We start from the raw sequence: 13743 nt of genomic DNA on the forward strand, positions 1-13743 counted from the left end.
GAGGTTTTTTTTTCGTCCTATCTCTAACTTTTACTTTGCATAGCAAAAAAGTCGAATCTCGCACCTATGATATTAGCGTCTTCACCCTCCAATTGCTTATCAGCAAGGCTGCATGCCTATTAGCGAAATTTTGGGTGGAACTTATTTAAGTTTCATTGTATTTGTTCTTCATAGCATTTGTGGCGTCGAGAGTATATTGCTATTGCCATTATCCATAAAACCTCCTTTGTAGAGGGTGTGCAAGAACTAGCCGAGTTTAAGGCATTCCAAGCTTTGCTCTCAGGAAGTGGCAAGAAAAAATGGTGAAGATCCCGAAGTGAGGCATGGCTAGGGGTGGCAAATGGGTGAATTGGATTAGGTTGGGTTTAGGTGGGCATAAATGAATTCAACCCAAATCCATTCATTTACTTTATATTGGCCCACTTATTTTCTAAATAATTTAGATGGCTCATACCTAATCCAACCTAGATCCAATCCAAACCCGCCGAATAACTCACATTCTTTTGACTATACCAATTAACCAAATTGAGAATAAGAAAACTTAAAAAAAAAAAAAAAAGACATGAGATCAACCCCTTCCTCCGCCAGGTACGAAATGAACATGCCTTCACCCCGAGGAGAGGAGCTGACGTCGATCAATGAGCATGGTCGCCATTGCTGGACCTGAAGCTGAACTTGAAGGTGAAGAAGGGTTGCCCGATGTTGCCCCCGGATTTGGAACGTCTGAGGGTTGCACTCAGGCTCATCGTCGAACCGGAACAAGAATCGAGGGTCCGGCTCCGCCTTCAAGCTCAAGTGGAACTGAGCTGATGAAGATCCCATCCATCTCCTTGCCGATGTTGAATTACCCGATGTGGAACATGCAGGTTCTGGACCTGTTAATGTGGAAGGTGGCGCTACCACCGATGGCGAAGGGGCACCGCAGTTGGCGGTCTTCGCCCATTCTCCTTCTGTTGCTTTATACTATGGAAAAAGAGAGTTTTTTATTTTTATTTTTCTTCTGCTAATAGCTTTTTTTCCCCTCGAAAAAGGGTTTGTTTTAAACCCATCAAGATCCACATCTAGTTGGGTTTTTTCATTAAAACCATCATGTCTCACATCTTAAATTTGAAGTGGCTCATTTATGATCCATTTCCATACATATGAGCTATAAACTTATTTTGACAGTCCCATGTATGGCTTAGTTCATGAAGAAAAAATGGGGTTCAATCGAAATTTGTTCTTATTACCCAGGTAAGAGATGCACAAGTTCATTGTTTTATCTCTCAAAATCTGTTTTGGCTGATGGCGGCGGCGGCGGCGGCGGCGGCGAGCTAGATATGTCAAGCTCGAGAAGACTCTAGGGTCCGTCCGCGAGGGCGTTACTTGGGATTGCGTTGAATTGTTTGTCTGACTAGTTTTGCAGTAATTGGGTTTCGAAATGCGCCCTACTTCAAAACTCCCTGTTTTTCTGGACAAAAAGTCAACGATAAGTAATCTCTTTGGGCAAAACCGAGCCTGGACGGATTACTCCTAGTTTTGATTTGAAGTGGAACAACGTGAGCATTCGAAGAGAAATCGAAGATCAAGCTGTCGAATTGGATCACAACTCACCTGAGCGGCCAACCATGGACAACTAAATCAAGCCACAACTAACCTCACTTAATCTCCAAGATGACCAGTGTTTTGAATCCAAGTGGCCGCAAAGATAAACATCGTCGATCCGCATTTGTTTATCCCACCAAAGGATTTTAAAGTCTCGATCAACTGATGATGGCAGATTCGTTCATTAATGCGCTTAAAAAGGAAATTCCATGACGATGGCTTCACCACCCACGCCTCCGTATGATCCTCACCATATGATTTTCCTGATAAATTATTCAAACTTCGAGACTGGAGAGTAGTTGTGTTTACTGGGGCACCTCGAAGAAAGCCATTGGGATCGGCAAGTTGAACACCCAACAATCAAAATCACTTCTTTTTACTCAAATGGATGCTGTGAGACTCCTTCGAACCAACCCTTTAGTTTTTTTGTTCCCTCTCAACTCGCTAGACGAAGCACCCAAAAGCAAGATGCATCATTTTCTCTTCCCCCAACTCCGGCTTCCGCTCCACATGCTGCTTCCTGTTCGTGCGCATGAAGATACGCATTTTTAATGGGGTTAAACCTGCTTCATAATCGCTCGATGGTGCGAGCTCGCATGTGATGCTGCTTATGGAGGGAGCAAACAGCTCACTATTCGTTTGCTTCTTCTTCTTCTTCTTCTCTCTCTCTGCTTCTTGAAAAAAAAAAGCAGTTGCAGACGGGAGAGAGAGAGAAATCCCTGTTGACTTGTTTCTGGGTCGAGTTCTTTTTTGCCGGTTGGTCTCTGCTTGTGTTGTTCTGGCAATTCTTGTTTCTCTGTTCCTGTTCTGATGTGAAGATAATGTTCTCCAATTTTTGTTTTTCCATTGTTGGATTGGATAAGCTATATTAGGCAACCCCATTTCACAGTATGATGACATACAAGGAACTATGCCTTCTGTTATTGATAATTCTGAAACAAATTACGTCAGAATTGAAGCTTTACTCTAAGCTATAGTCGCAGAATTTGATAAACCCAGAGGAAGGTATCAGCTCAGGTCTAGGCTTTCTTCATGTCAATTGAAGCGTAATTTTCAGTTGTTAGTATATTCTTGGCATCCAGAAGAAGACTCAAACTAATGACTGGGCAAAAAAGTTAGGTTCTACACGCTTTAAGTTTTTCTGACTTTCATAAGGAACCAAAGTTTTTGGTCTTAAAAGTCAATGACTGAAATAGCATTTCTAGATGATCAACTATGCATAACTTGAAAAAGAGAAATCTGGAGAGAAAGCACCAGTTATGCTACTTGCTCCCAGGTCATTCACTTCTGGCTTTGTCATTGTGATTGCAATTTGTATGTGCCGAAAAGTTACGAGGATGTGATCCAAACTTGACAGGAAAGGTTCCATCTTCGATTGTAAATTTGTTTGTGGATTCTCGGTCGTGTTGTTGCTGACTTGGTCGAAGACAAGCAAGCTCTGCTGGATTTTCTCCAAAATATTCCTCGTGCACACAATCTCAATTGGAACAAAGACTCCTCTGTTTGCCAAACATGGACTGGATTGGCGTGTAATGCTGATTCTTCAAGAGTAATTTCCCTTCTATTGTCAGGAGTTGGATTCTGGGGTCCGATACCACCCACTTCGAGTCGCCTTATCTCAGAAACTTTGCCTAGTCTAAAGAAAAACTCACAAATATAAAAGTTCATATGCATTCTTAAGCTTGCAAGAAGTCCCAAATGCAGATGGGCACCATCTCACTTCTTCTTCCTGTCATTTTGTTGTGGGAGCGGATATGTATAAGATCATTTCTCCTAAATTCAGATGTCTCTTTCCACTCTTCTGCTTGCACAACCAATCTGTCCTACTGGAAAATGTGGCAGCAACCAAGTCATCTCTAAAGAGAAACGAGACTCTCTGCCACAGTGACCACATCACAATCTGCCGATATTGGAAGATTTGTGTATTGGCCCGTGATTGGATTCCAAGAAACTCGTTCTGGTAGCATTTGCATGACAAGCTCGCCATTCCTCGTGAAGCCATCAAATCTTGAGACTTGTCCCAGAGCCTCAAAAGAAACAGCTTGGTCCAAGACTTAGGCACGCTGTACTCCCTCATAACCCAAACACGAACAGGAAAAGGGGGAACACGGAAAGGGAAATGTGATAAAGGATCCACAACTGCGTCGCTGAAACTAATGCACACAGCCAGCAAGTCATTTAGCACTGCCATAGACATTATGTAATCATCAGTATCTATGTGATAAATCTCTTCGGCAGAGCCATTTCATCAAAAACCTCACTCGCAATAACGAACAAGACCACGGATCCGTCTCCAATGTCATCGCTCGCATGATCCCTCACAGAATCGAACTTGAATGCAAACCAGTGAAGGTTCCCATTCAAGAAGACCGGCGGCATTCGACCTAGCGTCGAAGCCCAACCCTTCAACTGTATAATTAGGAGCTGCACAAATATGGTGTTGGGGTGTGGTTCATACTCCCCTGTAATAGAAAAACACGTGGAGCAGCGCCCCTTGAATACCATATGGTTTTTTACAATTTAAACTCATAATTTGTCATTAGTAGCTTGTATTTGGGCTCATGAATAGTTACTACAATATGTGCTATTTTTTGCTTGTAATTGAGCGATGTAACAAGATGTGTGATGTGTTAATTATAGTGGAATCATCTGCTAGACATAATTCTAGTTTAAGGGTGAACTATGATAAAATCTCGTGTCTCGATTTTTCTTTCTCGCTTTATGTTTTACTTCGACTTGATTGTACATTGAATCATATGATAGGCCTATCTGACAACTGATAGAGATCTACCTACAAGCGAGGTCAACTTGTCCAAGGGGGTAGTACTCGATCTCGATGCACGCCACTTGCACCTCTCATTAATCTCTCGCTTGGGATGTCTGCCCTGGCAATGGTCGAGCTGCTTTTGGTGTTAGTGGAAATGACTTAGATTACACTACAACGGCGACATAATTCTTCAATGGTGAAATAGATCCTTAGCCCACCAATTGAAATGATTCCTCCTTAGCTGCCCACAAACATATCAGCGACATGATTCCATCGGGTCACGGAGCATTACGAGCAAGTGATAGCGAACGAAGTTAGCGATGCTTTGCTAAGTTTCGCGATGCCACAACCTTGAGTTCGCTATGTGCGAACTCCACAATCTATGTCAGAGGACAAAACGGTGGCCCTAATAGGAGGAGGGGCAGAAACCATGTCGATCTAATCACCATTGCCACCGCGGTGCACTGGCTCAACGTTCCAAACTAATGCCTTGCATGAAAAGTGCAACATACTGCGGAGAGCTTGCAAAGAAGAGAGATGCAATTCATGTTCTATATACAAGAAGGAAATCACAATTTTATGAGACTGCTGGGGTGCCCCGTCCTTGGCCCCGATAAAATTTAGTCCTGGTATCGTTTATGTGATAATAAATATCAAGGAAAAGTTACCTAAAATTTTTTTAAACATATTATACTGATGTCAATTGAGTCTTAAACCTAAATTTGGCAATTTAATCCTAAACATTTTGACGATTTGTCAATATAGTCATTGCGGCCAACTTTGACTGGAAATCACTGTTATGGACGCCATTCATCCATAGCCGGAGCTAGCCTAGACGGTTTTTGCACACACACAAAAAAAAAACAGAAAAATTTATGATATATTTATGACCTACTTCCATAATATGAGGTATAATATGGATTTATGACCCATTTTGACATCCCTATCCATGGCTCAATATTTCAAGAAAAAAGGGGTTCAATCGGTGACCATTTTTGTTGTGATGTTTGTTGGGAAAAACAGCAGATAAATTTCCCTCTTTAACTGAACCTGTGAGAAAACAAATCGAACACAACCAATGGAAATATACGAACCAAAAGAGAAATAACACAAGAATTTTACTTGGAAAACTCTTCCAATGTGAAAGATAAAAATCACGAGACCGCTCATGGAGTTCACCCAAATCTCCACTATTAATGATTTATATATAAAACCTCACTGATTTCAACAACACTGAAATCCCAAAACTATAAGTGAAATGTAAGCATCAACATCACCTTTAACGAGAGAAAACAGCTGAAAAACACCCTAAAAACACGATTTGAAACCACCCACGAAAAGCTATAGTAGATACCTTCAAAACGCGATCCAATCGTTCAGAATCAAGACCAATAAGTCCCAAAGCTGCTGACAAAATTTCAGCCCGATCGGACTACGGATGGACTTCCGATCATCGAGCTGAACGCTGCTGAATAGATTAGTTATTCTCAGAAAAATTGCTGCAGTCCCACATCTTTTGCTGCTGATTTTTTTCACGTATAAGTTACTGATTTGTTACCCTAGGCATAGCAAGTTTAGCACCCCCTCTTTAGCATAATAAGAGGTTAAGAGCTTTACTTAAATGGGCTGGACCGGCCTAAATGGCCAAACAACGTTTGCAGTAATTTGGGGCATAAAATGTGCAGTACTTCAAAAACTCTGTTTTTCCGGACAAAAAGTCAACGATAGCTCTCTGTTTTGACAAAACAGAGCCTCAGCGGATTACTCCTAGTTCGATTTGAAGGGGAAACAACGTGCACATCCGAAGAGAAATCGAAGATCGAGCTGTCGAGTTGGATCCCAACTTACACGAACGGCCGACCATCCTATGGTTGAGGCGGGCAACTAATTCAAGCCACAACTACCACCCACCTAATCTCCAAGATGACCAGGGTTTTGAATCTGAGTGGCCGCAAAGATAAGCATCGTAACCCGCATTTGTTTATCCCATCAAAGGATTTTTAAAGTCTCAATCAACTAATGATGGCAGATTCATTCATTAATACGCTTAAAAAAGAAATTCCATGACGATGGCTTCACCGCCCGCACCTCCGTATGATCTTCACCATATGATTTTCCTGATAAATTATTCAAACTTCGAGACTGGAGAGTAGTTGGGTTTACCGGGACACCTCGAAGAAAGCCATTGGGATCGGCAAGTTGAACACCCAACAATCAAAATCACTTCTTTTTTTCTTAAATGGATGCTGGGAGACCCCCTTCGAAGCGACCCTTTTGTTTTTTGTTCCCTCTCAACTCGCAAGAAGAAGCACCCAATCGCACGAACCCAAAAGCAAGATGCATCATTTTCTCTTCCCCCAACTCCGGCTTCCTCTCCTTGTCTCCACATGCAGCTTCCTGTTCGTGCGCATGAAGATATGCATTTTTAATGGGGGTAAGCCTCTTTTGTAATCACTTGATGGTGCGAGCTCGCATGTGATGCTGCTTTTGGAGGGAGCAAACAGCTCACTATTCGTTTGCTTATTCTTCTTCTTCTTCTCTCTCTGCTTCTTGCAAACAAAAAAAAAAAAGTTGCAGAGAGGTGAGAGAAGGAGAAGAGCCCTGTGTTAGGTATGGGAATTTGATTGGATGATTCAGTGATTAGCTCTTGCTTTTTCGCAAAATCCCTGTTGACTTGCTTCTGGGTTGAGTTCTTTTTTGCCTGTTTGTCTGTGCTTGTGTTGTTCTGGCAATTCTTGGTTTTCTGTTCCTGTTCTGATGTGAAGATAGTGTTCCCCAATTCTTGTTTTTCCAATGTCGGATTCGATAAGCTATATTAGGCAACCCCATTGCATAGTATGATGACATACATGGAACTACGCTTTCTGTCATCCATAATACTGATACAAAGCATGTCAGAATTAAAGCTTAAATTTAAGCTATAGTTGCAGAATTTGATAAACCCAAAGGAAATAGCTTTTCTTCAAGTCAATTGAAGAATAATTTTCAGTTGTTAGTATATTCTTAGCATCCAAAAGAAGATTCAAACTAATGACTGGGCAAAAAAGTCAGATTCTACACGCTTTTAGTTCTTCTGACTTTATAAGGAACCTAAGTTTTTGGTCTTAGAAGTCAATGGTGGCAATAGCATTTCTAGATGATCAACTAGCATTACTTGAAAAAGAGAAATCTGGAGAGAAAAGTACCACTTCTGCTACTTGCTCACAGGTCATTCGCTTCTGGCTTTGTGATTGTGATTGCAATTTGTACATGCTGAAAACTTACGAGGATGCGATCCAAACTTGACAGGAAAGGTTCCATCGTCAATTGTAAATTAGTTTCTGGAAGTCGTACTTCAGCTTCAGAGGGAGATCATGGGTTGGCAATTGTCCGTACTTGTGGGAATTCTCATGTTAGAAGCGATTCTCGGTCATGTGGTTGCTGACTTGGTTGAAGACAAGCAAGCTCTGCTGGATTTTCTCCAAAATATTCCTCATGCACATACTCTCAATTGGAACAAGGACTCCTCTGTTTGCCAATCATGGACTGGAGTGGCATGTAATGCTGATTCTTCAAGAGTGACTTCCCTTCGATTGCCTGGAGTTGGATTCCGGGGTCCAATACCACGTAACACTTTGAGTCGCCTATCTGCAATTCAGATTGTTAGTCTTAGACTAAACAATATCTCAGGTCCTTTCCCTTCTGATTTTTCGAATCTTGAAAATTTAACTGCTCTGTATCTCCAGTTCAACAGCTTCTCAGGTCTGCTACCACAGGATTTTTCTGCTTTGAAGAACCTAGCGATAGTTGATTTATCGAATAATGGATTCAGTGGGAACATTCCATCTTCAATGTCCAATCTGACACATCTTTCAGCTTTGAATCTGGCCAACAATTCCCTTTCAGGTGAAATTCCTGACCTCAACATTCCTAGTTTGCAAGAGCTAAATTTATCCAACAATCATCTCATTGGAATGGTGCCTCGGTCACTTCAAAGATTTCCAAGTGGGGCATTTGTGGGGAACAATCTTTCATCAGAAATTGCTCCTCCTCCAATTTCCCCTGTCGAGCCACCCAATCCTCAGCCAACAAAAAAATCCTCTAAACTTAGCGAATCAGCTTTACTAGGTATTATACTCGGTGGTTGCGTGCTCGGTTTCGTACTATCTGCTCTTCTAATCATTTTTTGCTACTCTAACCCCGAGAAAGACAACGAGACGTTCTCCAAAAAGCCCCAAAAGAAAGAAGGCTTGGTGAAAAAGAAAGGGGCTGCCGCTGAGAACGGAGACAAGGATAAGAAGATTGTGTTTTTCGAGGGTTGTAATTATGCATTTGACCTGGAAGACTTGCTAAGGGCATCTGCTGAGGTGCTTGGGAAGGGCATGTTTGGGACAACGTATAAGGCAGCTTTAGAGGATGCAACTACCGTGGTAGTCAAGAGATTGAAGGATATTAATGTGGGTCGAAGGGAGTTCGAGCAGCAGATGGAGGCGGTCGGGCAAATGAGGCACGAGAACGTTGCTCCTCTCAGGGCTTATTACTGTTCAAAGGACGAGAAGCTACTGATATATGATCACTACAGTCAAGGGAGCGTGTCCTCTGTATTACATGGTAATCTCATCACTACTTTTCGTGTACTTGAATATTGCCATTTCTTGTTTACTGTTATCACTCTGTTGTCGAAACAGCTCCAATCTGTGATAGACTCCAGATAGTTTTTGCTAAGATATTACTCGCATATCAAGTGCAAGACATATATAGTTAGTGTCTATCTTCGACCTTCTTATTTCAAGGAAAAAAGGGTTTGTTCTCATGTGCAAAGATTAACTTAAACACTTGGTATTAGTCGATTATGAAGGTCATAATCTGCAATATTTTCTTTAGACCGATACAAGATGCTTAATCTCAAATAACAGAGATGAATTCTTATTAATGCAAATCAATCGGCAATCCTTTCTTCGCTATATTTTGAGGTTTCTAGAGAGGTTAGTTCTATGTCCCATCGTTTACCACTGTATTGAACGTTATGCAGGTAGCGGAGGGGAAAAGAGAATCCTTTTGGACTGGGACAGCAGAATGCAGATTGCAATAGGCGCAGCCAGAGGTCTCGCTTATATCCACATGCAAAACAGCGGGAAATTTATCCATGGAAACTTGAAGGCATCGAATGTTTTCTTCAACGTTCAGGGGTTCGGTTGTATTTCGGACATCGGTCTAGCAACAATAATAAACCCCATCCCGCCTACATCCGCAAGGGCTGCAGGCTACCGTGCTCCCGAAGTAACTGACACAAGGAAGGCGTTCCAAGCATCTGATGTCTATAGTTTCGGGGTCCTGTTGCTCGAGCTCCTCACGGGGAAATCGCCGCTCCATTCGACCAGCGGCAACGAGTCGATCCACTTGGTTCGGTGGGTGCAATCCGTGGTTCGAGAGGAGTGGACCGCCGAAGTCTTTGACGTGCAGCTCTTGAGGTATCCCAACATAGAGGAAGAGATGCTGGAGATGTTGAAGGTGGGTATGGCCTGTGCGGTCATGAGGCCCGAGCAGAGACCCAAGATGCCAGAGGTAGTAAAGCTGCTGGAAGACATACATCGAGGAAGTCACACAAACCGACCATCCTCGGAGATTAGATCGGAGGGGTCTGCTTCACCTGCCGTGATGGCCGCAGCGGCTGAAATGGGACAATCTTCTACGCTGCAACAATCTCAAATTGCCGTCTCTTCGGCTATGCAGTCCCAAACAGATTCCTCGGCTTCACAGTCTCAAGCAGAACCTCCTGCTGCTGCCCCACAATGACATTTATTAGCTTTTTCCATAGGTTGTCGTTGTAGCTTTCGTTTCCAGTACATGCTTCATTTGCACAGTAGTTTATTCTGCAAGATAGGAACTATTCCTCGCAATTGTATTCATCCGTCTATTCCCCGCAATTGTATTCATCCGTTAGACCACAGTTCCCGTGCAATTGGACCCGATTGGACTTTGGTGAATCACTGCACGTTTGAGAGCTATCATATTGGAAAGAGATGTCTCACGTTTCGGTCTTTGCCGTGAATTGAGAGGCAACTTGCAAAGACTTCTTGAAACCATCATCCAACTGCCATTGAAGATGAGCGTGCCACAAGCTCTTCAAACACTTAAAAGACGCTTTTAGAGAAGAAAGTCATTACGATTTCCTATTTTCGCCTTCAAGAAATGCCTCCCCAGAACAAGCGTCGCGTGTTTGTAGGATCCTGTTGGTCGGGCCAAAGGTATCGCCCTTGTAGTTTAGGGCAGTTATCAACAATTTTGTCAATTTTGGTGAAAGTTGTAAATAACCAATCCCCTCCATTTTAGCCCTAAATACGCGATGTTGGAGAGTGGAACTTACACAAGTAGAAGCATAAGAATATCAGGGCCCTGTGGACCCTAGTCGTTTCCCACTTGAGATCACTACCGCAAAAACCCAAGAGCTCAAAAGTATGTATTGTACAATGCCGCACTCTCCTACAAAGTTACATGTATACATGGACGATTTGCGCTGGTTTTACAATTGGAAAACAACATTGTTATCTACCCATTTCCCGCTCTCCGGAAAGCACCACTCACATCAAACCAAAATCATACTCGGACAGTGTGGTGACATACGAACTGTTGCCTAGGCCCAAAGATCATCGATCATCTGCGGGAGGCTAGTAAATGGTGAGATGCAGTCTACTTCCTTGTGATTTTTGTCTTAACACCACCTGAAAATCACGCACCAGAACTTTTGAGTGTGCAAAAAACAGCACAGATAAAACACAAAGTCATAGAAACTGAGACCAGCAAAGTGCTCAATAACGTAACCCAGTAAGTGCCACAGACCTTCAACTTCCTCAAATTGAACTTCTTTCACCAGTTCAGCAGCAGCATTGTACTCAAACCTGGACAAAATTATCACCCACTCAGCCAACTGCTCCTTTGCTTCCACGTACTTTACATTAACATGCACATTAAAAGTAGAAAGACCATCCAACATTCTACCTCCACCAAAACTTGTTGTTATATGCTAACCCAGTTACCTTGAACGTAAAGAAGCGACTGTTTACCATATGAAAAATTTACAGAAACAGAAGCAGATTATAAATTAATGGCTGAGGCCTAAGTAGGCAAGGGGACATTGACCCTAGAACCATTCAGAATTGCAAAGTGAGTTGAGCTGATTCGCTTATATTCAGGTGATGGGATAAAACAGCCAGTACTTAAAAGCATAGCAAGATTTAAGCCCATCAGATTCCTAATCCAGCTGAACCATCAGGACTTAAGGCATGCCATGTCCCAAAGAAGGAATGACGGTCCAATATAAGTCTTTGTTGAAGCGGTGCAACAAACAGCTAGTATTCCTGTCCAGTATAAAGAGAGAGAGAGAGAGAGAGTAATGCTGACCTGTTGGAAAAATTCACTTCAAGTTCATAGTCACTCTTCGTGGCTTCAACTAACACAGTCACAATTTCTGTTTTCCGTGTGCTAGCCATGAGTAAATCATATTCTGTAGGAACTATAACCGCAAAGAAGTTATCACTTAGTTCACTCAAGCACATTTTCTCCACAGCTGCCAGGGCTATCCGCCGTTTGAGGGCATCAGTCTCAGGGTCAACTATATATAAGGCAAAGTCGGTGATCAAAAGAATACGTCGTTTCATCTTCCCCGAGCCAGTGAACTTCAAAACTTTATCAGCAAATAGAACTTGCTTATCACCTGGGAAAAAGAGAAGATTAACAAAGAAAAGAACCGGGAAATCTGAGAACCCTACAAAATCAACTCTAACTGTCCATTGGCCCCCCAGAGGATGAAAATGTATGAAACACCATGGAGCAGCTAAGCTCTACCTTAACAATGTCACGCAAGCAGCCTAGTTTAGTATCTTCTTGGAAGTGAAATTAGAAAAGCCTGTTCACGCAGCTTATCGATTATCATAAAAAAAAGTGATTACGAACACTAACAAACAAAAGGCAAAGTAAACAAATGAATAGTATACAGTGGCATCATAAATGTGATTTTCATGCTACATTCCTAGATGTTGAAATATGTCTTGATTTCTACCCCAAATGTGACTTCGTGGATGTTAATCCTTCAAGAGAAAGTTAAGGAAAGAGCAAGTTTCCTGATTATTTGGTCTTTATGTAGTTAAAATTCCTGATTTGGACAGGACAACAAAGAATGAGAAAGAACTTTTCCAGGTTGAGCAGAGAAAGCAATAACTTCATGACATGAAAATAGATATTTGAAGATTAACATCGAAGGAAGTTACTAAGCATAAGGAAGAACAAAGGCTCGAGTTTTTTACAGATCAAGTGATTGCTACAAGATACTTCTTGAAAGTACGTCTTCTTTTTTTCAGTCCAGAGCAGAACATTAAAATGGTTTTCATCTTTGTTTTCTTTGTATGGTTCCCAACACGACGTATGCTTAATAAAGTAGCAATTATTACAAATGCCATGACTAATAAACTGTGAATAATCGCGTGAACTTTCTTCGGAGCAAACCATCACAACACTTCAGCCAAACTCGAAAAATATTTGAGTTAACTGCAGTTTCACCGAAAAACCTTGCCATTTCAGACTACGGTTTTGTAAAATTTGCATGAACACGAACACAGCTATTGTTGCTCTCTCAAAACACTTGATTTTGCATTCAACATACGCCTCCAAGAGTCACTCCTCACTTGTTTTGCCAGAAAAATTCTATCATCCAATAGCAATTATTGATGCACAAACTCGCCTATCCAACCTCACTACCGACATCCCCAGAGCAGAATAACATGCCAGACCACAGACAAAGGACATCACCGTCTGACTTTCAGCAAGACGCAATTCAACAAAATCGACTTCATCAGTTCACCTCCGAACTCAATCACGCACCAAACTCCAATCCATGAATCTAAGAGGTATCCAGCAACGGTCGATCGATACAAAATGAAGAGGACATAATTAATCAAATGACCGGACGACATATAAACAGAACAGACATGGAAACAATCACGGCGACGGGAAGCTAACCTTGTTTCTGCAAAATCTTCATCAGAAAAGGGTGAGACGGCACGTCGAGGTAGTCTCCTTTGTAGTCCCTGTGGAACGAGGCCTTCCTCCGGACCTTGAACCCCATGAACGGCTCTTGATCCTCGGTCACGTTGTTGGACGAGGGTTTGAATCTCATGCTGCGCTCTTCGTCATCGTCTCCGTCGATTCCTCGTGATCCTGGGGAATCTTCCTCGAAGGCGTCCGATTTCGGAGGCTGAGGCTCGTCGATCTGGACGCGCCTCTCCGATTTGTACCGGGAATCCATCGGATTGAGGAGGGAGCGAGTTGAGTTAGGAGGGGCGCGGAGAGCTTCGACTCAGTGAGTTCGGTTTGGGCGGGTGAAACGTTCTGACCAGAGAAGCAAAACGATTGCCCGG

The 13743-nt window shown here is 42.4% G+C and overlaps 2 protein-coding genes across 2 annotated transcripts; one reads left to right on the top strand and one right to left on the bottom strand.

Annotated features, from left to right (window-relative positions):
- Positions 1 to 6477: 6477 nt before the first annotated feature.
- LOC115753872 (probable inactive receptor kinase At4g23740) lies at positions 6478 to 10212 on the top strand. Its single transcript, XM_030692711.2, has 3 exons — positions 6478 to 6961; positions 7640 to 8941; positions 9363 to 10212. Exons 2-3 carry the CDS (start codon positions 7705 to 7707, stop codon positions 10124 to 10126), a joined length of 2001 nt encoding a protein of 666 aa, XP_030548571.1. The 5' UTR covers positions 6478 to 6961; positions 7640 to 7704; the 3' UTR covers positions 10127 to 10212.
- Positions 10213 to 10404: 192 nt separating this feature from the next.
- LOC115753875 (myosin IB heavy chain) lies at positions 10405 to 13743 on the bottom strand. Its single transcript, XM_030692715.2, has 4 exons — positions 13346 to 13743; positions 11732 to 12044; positions 11171 to 11229; positions 10405 to 11052 (listed from the first exon to the last, which is right to left on the bottom strand). Exons 1-4 carry the CDS (start codon positions 13629 to 13631, stop codon positions 11021 to 11023), a joined length of 690 nt encoding a protein of 229 aa, XP_030548575.1. The 5' UTR covers positions 13632 to 13743; the 3' UTR covers positions 10405 to 11020.

Source organism: Rhodamnia argentea, chromosome 10 (genome assembly GCF_020921035.1).
Source record: "Rhodamnia argentea isolate NSW1041297 chromosome 10, ASM2092103v1, whole genome shotgun sequence".
Classification (NCBI taxonomy): domain Eukaryota; kingdom Viridiplantae; phylum Streptophyta; class Magnoliopsida; order Myrtales; family Myrtaceae; genus Rhodamnia; species Rhodamnia argentea.

Bases quoted from the DNA above. Each gene is read 5' to 3' on its own strand.
- LOC115753875 (XM_030692715.2), bottom strand. From the start codon at position 13,631: ATGGATTCCCGGTACAAATCGGAGAGGCGCGTCCAGATCGACGAGCCT. The intron at 11,230-11,731 runs GTCAGCATTACT...AATTTTGTCCAG, and splicing joins GAAGTGAATTTTTCCAACAG to GTTTGAGTACAATGCTGCTG. The intron at 11,053-11,170 runs GTCTGTGGCACT...CGTGATTTTCAG, and splicing joins TCAATTTGAGGAAGTTGAAG to GTGGTGTTAAGACAAAAATC.
- LOC115753872 (XM_030692711.2), top strand. From the start codon at position 7,705: ATGGGTTGGCAATTGTCCGTACTTGTGGGAATTCTCATGTTAGAAGCG. The intron at 8,942-9,362 runs GTAATCTCATCA...AACGTTATGCAG, and splicing joins CGTGTCCTCTGTATTACATG to GTAGCGGAGGGGAAAAGAGA.